The sequence below is a fragment of the Octodon degus genome, unplaced genomic scaffold (genome assembly GCF_000260255.1).
Source record: "Octodon degus isolate 3935 unplaced genomic scaffold, OctDeg1.0 scaffold00163, whole genome shotgun sequence".
Lineage (NCBI taxonomy): Eukaryota > Metazoa > Chordata > Mammalia > Rodentia > Octodontidae > Octodon > Octodon degus.
Window position 1 is genome coordinate 49656 of NW_004524739.1, and position 9733 is coordinate 59388.

Consider the following 9733-nt stretch of genomic DNA (forward strand, 5'->3'; position numbering starts at 1 on the left):
GCCAGCAGAGGGGAGCCCCAGGCACCGAGTCTGGGAAGCTGGGAGAGGATCCCTGAGGGGCGGGGCCGAAGTTTGGGGTGGGGCTGGGGGAGTGGGGGCCTGGTTCGGGTGACAGAGGCCCGTTTAGATCCTACTGGAAGGAAAAGAGAGGAGGCTGGGAAGGGACTCAGTCCCTGGAGAGAAGGAAGGACGGACTAGGGGCTTGGGAAGAAAACAGGTGGAGCAAGTCTAAAGAAAAGGGGTGGGAGGAGGAAATCCTAGAAAAGCTGGAGATGGGGGACTCGGGGTGGTAGGTGGGAGATGGGCAGTCAAGAAGGGACAGAAGGCTTGAAGCTGGAACCTCAGTCTGGGAAGCCTTAGGAACTGGGAGGGCAGGATGAAGGGTGAAATGTGGGGGTGGGGAGGAAAGGAACGGTTGGGGGGTTATGACTGGACTTCCTAACGGGTAGAGATGGAGGGAGTGCCTGAGATGAGCCAGAGGGTAGACTGAGGCCCAGTCCTCACCTCATGTCTTCACATAAAAGACCTAGGGATCACCAGGAGTCCTAGATCAGCTTGGACTACATAGTGAGTTTAAGGACATCCTAAACTACATAGTGAAACCCTGGCTCAAAAAACCAAATAAAGAAATAAGTGTGGTTCCCAAACTAGTGTGCCTCAGAGTTCTCTGATCCCCAGGCCTCTGGCTACACCTAATGATTCTCATCTCCGAAGGAGTGTCCAGGAATTTGCAAATGTTTGAAGGCTCTCTCTGTGTCTGGATTCTGAAAACACAGCCCTTCCCAGTGCAGCGTGGGCAAGACAGCCCATAAACACGTTCCAGCACCTAAATCCCAACAGCTGGTGAATTCCTTGGGAGATCTAATTTAACCTTCCACACACCAATGTGGATCTACCTTGCTAAGGGAAATGGATGGGGGGGTGCCCCTCCTGGCCCTCCGGGGTTAGAAAGACTCACAGACCTGAAAGGATTGATGGAAGGGGACCCCAGGAACCAAACAGAACCAACCCATACACACACACACACACACACACACACACACACACACATACTGGTCAGCACAGGGCTCCGGTGGCAGCAGCTTGTCTTCATCTTCTTTGTTAAACAACGATGACATGGTTAGCCAACCTTTCACCCCTACGCCCTGGACCTGTGGGGGGATGGATTGGGAGTCAGGGAAGGTCCCCAATACACCTTGCCTGGGACTTCCCACCAACTTCTGCGGGGCTTTCCCAGGCTTAGAATGGGAAAAAGCAAAGGAACTCACCCTGCGGGCCAGCTGTGACATGGGATTGAAGGCCTCTTCAGTGGGTTCTGCTGTCTCAGATGCTGCTAAGGCTGGGTTCTCCCTCTGGGACACAAGATGGCCAGCCCATGTGAGAAAGGCCCCAGAGATATGAAGTGAGACCTCCCTGTCCCACTGCTAAGCAGATCCACACAGACCAGGTATCCCAAGTCCCATCAAATAAGCACACACCGGAATGTCTCACACCCACAAAGCACATGCACACAGATGTGCCTCTGCACACAGCCATCACTCACATATACAGACCTGCAGAGGAAATCCCTGCAGGACCCCACAGCACACAAACCTGCCTACCCACAGACACATCCAAAACTTGTGGACAAGGACTGCCCCTCTGACACAGGCACACATACACGAGCAGCCCTCCACGTGGCCACAGATCTTCACTATGCAGAGATGTATGTGTAGAGAGCCCCCATAAAGGACGCACATGCAGTTATATACTAACCTATGCCCTTATACAACTGCACATAGCTGCACAGAGGCCCATCCGTGGCACCCAAATCCTCTGCACCCATTTACAGACACCCAGAAACACACACCATACAAATGACACCTGCAAATGCCTGCCCAGGGGATGCAGGCAGATTTCTACCCAAAATGTTTGCACCCCAGGCCGGTGAGATAGCTCAGCGGTCTAAAACACCTGCTTAGGCAAGTGCAGGGACCACGGTTCAATACTCAGCACCACATGCCTGCCAGTCCAGCCCCCAGGGCTAGCTGAACTCCCTCACCCCCCAAAAAATGTTTGTCCCTGAAAATGCCTAGATTCCATTCACACCTGCACATCTACCTTCTCTGAGGATTCCACAGAGATGCCAACCACACAGACATTTCTACTCCAGCCCCACTTTGGACACCAACCTATTTAGACGTCTACTTAATTCATCGTCACCACCACACAGAGGACTAGTTCTTGTCCCTGACATATCTAATTGCATGACTGCTGTTTATCACAGCCTCTAGACATAGACTGTCCATAGTTTCAGAGCCTTTTTTAATTTCTCTTTGAGATGACGTCTCACTATGTTGTCCAGACTGGTCTTAAAATTCTGGTCTCAAGCAATCCTCTCACCTGAATTTCCCAAGCAGCTGGGACCACAGGCACACACATGCCACTACTCCTATTTGTTTGTTTAATTGCTTAAAAATCAGTGTAAAGGGCTGGGTAGATAGCTCAGTGGTCTAAGAGTCTGCCTGGCAAGTGCAAGGACCCAGGTTTGATCCCCGGTACCATGCCATGCCAGCCTTGAGCTGGGCCCGCTGACCTGGCCACTGAAACTGGGTGTGGTAGCACATGCCTGTAATCCTAGCACTGGGGAGGCTGAAATAGGAGGATCACTACGAGTCAGAGCTGCATAGCGAGACCCTGTACCAAATAAATACATAAATTTTAAAAAATCAGAGTAAAGCATGGTCTAAATATAGCTTCACCTGAAGCCACTACAATGACCCTCAGTGTATGAGGTTCCCCTTCTCTACCTCCAGAAACAGGGAGCTCACTACCTCTCAAGCAAGCCATCTCACACGGCTCAGCTGTGGCATAAGAAAGTTGGTCCAGCTAAGTGTACCCCAGCTAAATGTACCCCATATGTCTACTGCCCACTGGTCCTAGAAGAATCGTTCCATGTGGCAGCCCATGAGATCCACAAAGACAGCAGTCACTTCTCTCAGAACCTCTCAGTGGTCACTCTTTTCCTCCTTCTGTTTTTTCAAACATTGTGGTTTTCAGATACTGCATCCTGCTGTTTGCAATCCTTGACTGTGCAAGGCTTCTGCCAAATGTGCCTCTTTGTGTCTCAGAGCCTGGCCCTGGCCCCTTTGTACCTCTCCTGTTCTCCCTCTGCCCAAGCCCAGCCTTGCAGGCAATAGAGCGTACCCACCTCCTCTGCCAGGTCCTCCTCAGATTCCCCACTCAGGGTCTGTAGCACTTTGGACTTGTAGGTTTTCCAGAAGGCCTGGCTCATGGTTGAAGGAGAGAGAGGCCTGGTACCCAGGCACAGAAGTTGGTGACTTGGTGGGCACCAGTAGGTCTGGCTTCAGGAACTTGGTGGAGCCAAAAGCTTGTCCCAGGTATCCGGTGACTTCATTAAAGATGCACCAACTTCCCCAGATAGCACAGTGCCTAGCAGGTAAACCTGATCCAAAGGAGCCTGAGGTGGGGGCCAGCCCCATCCTCCATCCCTCATCTTCCTTCGTCTTGACCTATATTGGCCAAGAACAATGGAGACATCTCTCTGGAGCGGCTACCTTCCTGGGACTAGGAATACTTAGGTTTGCAGCTCTTCCAATGGCTCCAGAGAGGGGCTGGTGAGATGGCTCAGTGGTCTAACGCACCTACTTAGAACAAGCTAAGCCAAGCAAAGCACAGGGACCTCGGTTCAATCCCCCAGCACCACTTGCCAGACAGCCCTGCCCCCTGGTGAGCTGAGCTGGCCACACACACACACACACACAAAATAAATAAATAAATAAATAAATAAATAAATAAATTTAAAATGGCTCCAGAGAAATCTTGCATTCACTAAATTCTTGGGTTAGGACCCACACTGGCAACCTCTGTGGCTACAGCCACTTTGGCCATGCACTGGGCAGGGCCCTAGCCTATGTCCTCTCAAGCTCTACAACCTGGAGTGGGAAAACCCCTGGTCAGCCCCCTGGGTTTACATTTCACTGTTTTGTCTGCCCTAGAACTTAGTCCTCTCCCAGGGGATGCACGTGCCTGCCTCCCTGTTCCCTGGCAACAGGTTCCAAAGAGCAGGAGCCTCTGAATTATTGCTGAGCTCTTCTGGCCCAGTCCAGTGGAACTGACTCTGGCCTGCCTGGGAGGCCCCAGGCCCTCTGTGAACTAAGCATACAACACAGAGGCCCTTACTGCCCGCCCTCCTCTCGGAGGCCATGTTCACTTTCTCCCCTCCAGGTCTTTTCCAGGCTCCTTTCTGGAAGCAAAAATAAAACTACTTTTGGGGTACCTCTGTTTTGTTGCAAACGATCTGACTATGAAGTTCAGGTTGCACTTGATCTCGCTATAGCCCAGGCAGGTCTTGAACTCGCTGCAATCTTCCTGCCTCAGGCTCCCGAATGCTGGGATTACAGGTCACCACCACTCCCGGCTTTAGGGCACTGCTTCTTACCAAGGGAGCCAAGTCCTCTTACCTGACAGGGCGCCAGAATGCTGGGACTTCTGAGAAGGAAATTCCCTCCCCCTGGATTTGGGAGCAGATGGAGGAAAGAGACTCAAAGGAATGAATAATGGGAATTGTGAGAAAAGGTAAAGACTTCATCAAGGACTGTAAGTATCACACGAAGCTCTGCTGGAGTCAGGATCCTAAATTTACTCAAATAATTTATTAATGTATTCCTATCTGTGCCGTGGAGAGGTGGTTACAGCATCTCATTCCCACCACGGATTCTCAAGATGTGAAAATTAGAAAGGAAGGTCAGGGCCAGCCGGTGGCGGGCAGAAGTGCACGACCAGCACCACGCCTCCCGGGCACACGCTGCACTCCCTGCCCCGCCTCGCCCCAGCTGTGAGCGAGCTTCCTCCGGCTGCTCCCGGAGCCCCGTCACTAACATCCATGGCCGCATGGGGGCGCTCAAGCAGCGGGCCTTGCGGTGACGTCATCAGAGGCGGTCGGGTTGATCCTGCTCCGCCCCCGGACGTCTCCGGCGTCATTGAGCGTCGCGGAAGCGCCAAACACGTGTATCCCCCCCCCCTGCTCCCGGCCTCTACTCCCTGCTGTCACTGGCCATGGGTCGCTCCCGCCGCACAGGCGCGCACCGAGCTCACTCCTTAGGCCGCCAGCTGAAGGCCAAGCGGCGGCGGCCGGACCTGGATGAGATTCACCGGCAGCTGCGGCCGCAGGGTCCCAAACGGACCGAGCCTGACCCGAATGCTGAGCCGGACCCTGACCTGCCGGGAGGGGGCCTGCATCGCTGTCTAGCCTGCGCGTGAGTCCCGGCGGAGCCCAGCCCGGGGCGGAGGAGGGTCTGCACAGCGGAAGTTGTGAGGGCTCCATTTTTGGTACCCGTGGGTCAGCCCACCTCGCATCTCTTTAGGTCGGCAGTCTTGGGAACGATAGGCGTACCTGAGAGGCATCACCTCTTCTCTCTTCTCACACCCCCGTCCTTGCAGGAGGTACTTCGTCGATTCCGCCAATCTGAAGACCCACTTCCGATCCAAAGACCACAAGAAAAGGTATGGAGTAAGGAGAGGACTGATGAATGGGTGTTTGGCACTCAGGGCTTGTACGCGTTCAGCTCCCAACTCCTGTTCTTTCTCCCAGGCTGAAGCAGTTGACCGTCGAACCCTACAGTCAGGAAGAGGCGGAGAGGGCAGCCGGCATGGGCTCCTATGTGCCCCCGCAGCGATTGCCAGTGCCCACGGAAGTGTCCACTGAAGTCCCCGAGATGGACACGTCTATCTGACATGGCCTTAGTATACAGGCAAAGGAGCTGCCTATGACAGTGGTACAAAGACTAGGTTGGGAGTGAGTGTACAAAACTATTTGGGGCCCTGGGTTTCGTGAATCGGGATACGGGATAACCTCAGCTGGGTGCCCTCCCCACAATAAAGGAACTAGATTTTAACTTCTAGATCTTAGCCACAAAACCCTGCCATGGGTTTCTCTGCTACTTTCTGTGTCCGGAGTCCAGGATGTCCACTCTCTACCAGACCCACCTTTGGAACCTAATTTCTGGCCTTCTTTCCTGGGACTTAGCCCTTGAGCCAGAGCCCAGGTGCAGTGTGAAGTGGGAAAGCAGGATTGTTTATTCTGTCCTGCTTCAAATAAGGGCAGGGGCTGATCTCCAGGAAAAAGATGACTTTCTGAGGTTGCAGCCACCTCCTGAGTCACCTACCTTCAGGGCCCAAATGAGAGGCTGTCGGCTCCCTCATGGGGCCTGTGATGGCGGCGGCTGCCCCACCATCTTCCACACAGCGTAGCAGGAACCGCCCAGCCCAAGGACAGCCAGCAGTGTAGCCATGACCCCAGCCAGTGGGCTCCGCGGCTCTGCCTTCAGCTTCCCAGCCACCTGCATCTAGTGGGGCGGGGGGAGGCACGGAGGTTACATCTGAGGGGCTAGTTGAGACTTTTAGGCAGCCAGGAGCTCAGAAGGTACAGCTGGGTAAGGGAGATAGGGACGCCATTGTTGCCCCAGGGAGATTCCACCCCAATCCCTCTCGCTTCACTGCCCATCTGGGCCCTGGCTAGTCAGGCGGCAGTGAACGTGACAGCTTGGCTGTTGGGGGTGTCAGTCCAGCCAAGGTAAGGGGAGAAGAGGTCGGTCATGCTAGGAATCATAGCAGTTGGGAGTACTTACCTGTAGTACCCGGAAGTAGCCGGGGGTCAGGCGTCTAAATCGCATGGTTGCGGGCACTAGTCTCCCAGGCAGCCTGTGGGATAGAAGCAGACGTGAAGACCAGTGGTGTTCCTGGTATCAAGAAGTAGCGGGGTCCTTGGTCTCTTGTATGCCTGACAGTCATGTCTTTGGAGGATGCTCACCCATGCAGGCTTGCCCAGGTCTGGCAAGGGGCGTGGCAAGTGAATCTTTAAATCTAGTCGCACACACACCACCTCCACCCCTGCTGCCCGCTGTCCTGCCAGCCTTAGGAGCAGCTGTCAGGAGAGATCAGCATCAGGCCGAGCAGCACCTCCCCCACCTACCAGGGAGGTCTGGTAGGCAGGAGAGGCCTTGGCTGGCAGCCTTAAGGAATCCCTGGCACGGACCAAGTATTGGGCAGACCTCCCTCATCCCTGACCCATGCCCTATCCCTAGCTGAAATGATTGGATGCCACCAATCAGCATTTAGCAAAGGGGGGACAGGGTGCTTCACTGGCCTCCCTCTCAACATCAGCATGCTTTTTCCACTGGGTTCTTTCTTTTTCTTTTTCTTTCTTTTTTTTTTTTTTTTTGTGGAACCGGGGATTGAACTCAGGCCCTTGCTCTTGCCAGGCAAGCGCTTATTCTTCTATTGATTCATCTCCCTGGCCCTACCACCGGGTTTCTATAAGATCAGCGACTTCTGCTTTTCTCTACTTTTTTTTGTTGTTGTCTTTTTGAGACAGAGTCTCGCTATGCAGTTCAGGCTGGCCTTGAGCTCAGTTTGTAGCCCAGGCTGGTCTTGAACCTGCAACAATCCTGCAGTAGTAAGAGAATGCTGAGATTACAGGCAAGCATCACCACACCAAGCTTTTTTTTTTTTTAACCTTTTTTGAGACAGGGTCTCAGTATGCACTTCAGACTGACCTTGAACTCACTGTAACCCAGGCGGGCCTCTAACTGGTGATCACCCTGCCTCGGTCTCCTGAGTGCTAGGATTACAGACACGCACCATGATTCCTGGTTATCAGTCACTTCTACTTCAAGGGAGTTCCCTTTCACCTCATTCCTGAGGATAGAGTTCCTACAAGGGCTTTCCTTTGGGGACTTTTTTTCTTTCTTTGTTTGGTACATGGTCTCGCTGTGCAGCTTGGGCTCATAGTGATACTCCTGTCTCAGCCTCCCCAGCACTGGTATTACAAGCATGCACCATCACAACCAGTTTTGGTATCTGGCACGATGCATCTAGAACCCCAGGGCTGTCCTGGGCATGAGGTACCAGGGATCGAACCTGGGTCCTTGTGCTTCAGGCAGGCACTTAGACCACCAAGCTATCTCCCCAGCCCTCTGGGGAGTTTATTAAAAGGTATCTATGTATACTGCATAAGGTGCCTGTGAGACTTAAAACAATAATAAACTGTGCTGATCATCATTCTAAATATATTTCTCTAATTTCATTGGAATTTATTACTATAAGGTGAAAAAAGGTGCGATTTCCAGAATACTATTTAGAATATTTGCATCTGTAGAGATTGGAAGACTACATCCTCTGGGGCTTTGGCCAGCTCTGATGATCCCATCCCACCCTCATGCTTGGCATCAAGGAGTGAGCTGCTTCCTTCAAGGGGGCAGGAGACTCCAGACAAAGAAAACAGCGGTGGCTACCAATGAAAAGCAAGACAAAAACATGCCAGGAAGATGGCACCTCTCCCTTTCACTTAAGGACTTGCGGCATTTGCAATTTTTACACAAATATATAGAACTTTTATGTTCATAAAACTTTTTTGCCCTTAACTGTCTGGCCTTTTCAGGAGCTGAGGCACAGAATGAGGGGACTGATGTGGTTACTAGGCCCCCAGTCCTTGTAGGGAAGGGAGTGGTGAGGAGCTGTTACTGTCTTCTCCTCATAGGCTTTCAAGTTGGGGAATGAAGGGCAGCTTGGAGTCTCTGGTGTGCCTCTGTGCCCGCTCAGGATAAGCATTTGATGAAACCAGGGTGGTGGAGATAGACCCGTATCCACCAAACAGTGTGGTACAGGCTGTTAGAGGTTATGGGGCTTCCTTAGAGGGTCCCAGCAAGACTATTGTAGGAAGAGGCAACAGCGTTAAAAGGAAGATGCAGGGCTCGTGAGATGGCTCAGTGGTCTAAAGCACTTACTTAGAACAAGCTGAGCTAAGCAAAACACAGGGGCCACGGTTCAATCCCCCAGCACCACATGCCAGCCAGCCCCGCCCCCTGGTGGGCTGAACTGGCCACACACACACTAAATAAATAAAGTATTTGTTTAAAAAAAAAAAAGGAATATGCAGCAGGGATTGTTACAGGGACACAGCACAAGGTATAGGGGCAAAGCTGGAGAAGTGTGGGGAATGTTACAGATTCAGTCTATTCACAAATGAGACAGGTCTTGCTATGCAGGTCAGGTTGACCTTGAGCTGCTTTTGTAGCACAGGCTGATCCCAAACTTGCACAATCTTCCTGCCTCAGCCTCTCAAATGCTGAGATTGCAGGAATGTGCCACCACACCTGGCTAACGATTTTTGACATAAGGTCTTGCTATACAGTCCAAGTTGGTATCTGTTGTTGTTATTATTGTTATTATTATTTAATGCATTTGGTACAGGGTCTTCCTATGCAGCTCTGACTCGTAGTGATCCTCCTGGTTTCAGCCTCCCCAGTGCAGGGATTACGGTCTTGGTGGCTGGCTCAGCATGCCCAGGGATAGGCCTGGCACGGCATATGATGCTTGGGATCAAACCCATCCCTGTGCTTGCCTAAGCAGGCGCTTAGTCCCCTGAATTATCTTGCTGGCCCTTAAAATTCTTTTTTATATTCCTGGTACAAGGGATTGAGCCCAGGTCCTTTATCCTGAGTGACATCCCCAGGTATGTTTTGTCATTTTAAGATAGGGTCTTGCTAAGTCATTAAATTGCCAATAGTGGGCTTCAACTTGCAGTCTGCCTGCCTCAGCCTCCCAAATGGTAGGATTATAGGTATGGGCCACTACCACATCCAGCTTTTATATGTTTTGATAGTAATTGTTCTTGTAATCCTAAGTATTCTGCTTTATGCTGATTTTTTTTAAATTATTTATTTAATTTAAC

The 9733-nt window shown here is 51.9% G+C and overlaps 2 protein-coding genes across 2 annotated transcripts; one reads left to right on the plus strand and one right to left on the minus strand.

Moving 5' to 3' along the window:
- Nucleotides 1-702: 702 nt before the first annotated feature.
- Nucleotides 703-3604, minus strand: LOC111813074 (uncharacterized protein C1orf232-like). The gene is made up of 4 exons (XM_023703034.1): nucleotides 3191-3604; nucleotides 1269-1352; nucleotides 1054-1151; nucleotides 703-826 (listed from the first exon to the last, which is right to left on the minus strand). The coding sequence occupies exons 1-4, from the start codon at nucleotides 3272-3274 to the stop codon at nucleotides 703-705; spliced, it is 390 nt and encodes a 129-aa protein (XP_023558802.1). The 5' UTR covers nucleotides 3275-3604.
- Nucleotides 3605-4978: 1374 nt separating this feature from the next.
- Znf593 (zinc finger protein 593) lies at nucleotides 4979-5901 on the plus strand. Its single transcript, XM_004642953.2, has 3 exons — nucleotides 4979-5258; nucleotides 5443-5505; nucleotides 5594-5901. Exons 1-3 carry the CDS (start codon nucleotides 5059-5061, stop codon nucleotides 5733-5735), a joined length of 405 nt encoding a protein of 134 aa, XP_004643010.1. The 5' UTR covers nucleotides 4979-5058; the 3' UTR covers nucleotides 5736-5901.
- Nucleotides 5902-9733: the final 3832 nt, after the last annotated feature.

Coding starts and splice junctions, on each gene's coding strand:
- Znf593 (XM_004642953.2), top strand. CDS start 5,059: ATGGGTCGCTCCCGCCGCACAGGCGCGCACCGAGCTCACTCCTTAGGC. Junction 5,259..5,442: donor CATCGCTGTCTAGCCTGCGC/GTGAGTCCCGGC, acceptor CCGTCCTTGCAG/GAGGTACTTCGTCGATTCCG. Junction 5,506..5,593: donor TCCAAAGACCACAAGAAAAG/GTATGGAGTAAG, acceptor TCTTTCTCCCAG/GCTGAAGCAGTTGACCGTCG.
- LOC111813074 (XM_023703034.1), bottom strand. CDS start 3,274: ATGAGCCAGGCCTTCTGGAAAACCTACAAGTCCAAAGTGCTACAGACC. Junction 1,353..3,190: donor AGGAGGACCTGGCAGAGGAG/GTGGGTACGCTC, acceptor CTTGTGTCCCAG/AGGGAGAACCCAGCCTTAGC. Junction 1,152..1,268: donor TGTCACAGCTGGCCCGCAGG/GTGAGTTCCTTT, acceptor ATCCCCCCACAG/GTCCAGGGCGTAGGGGTGAA.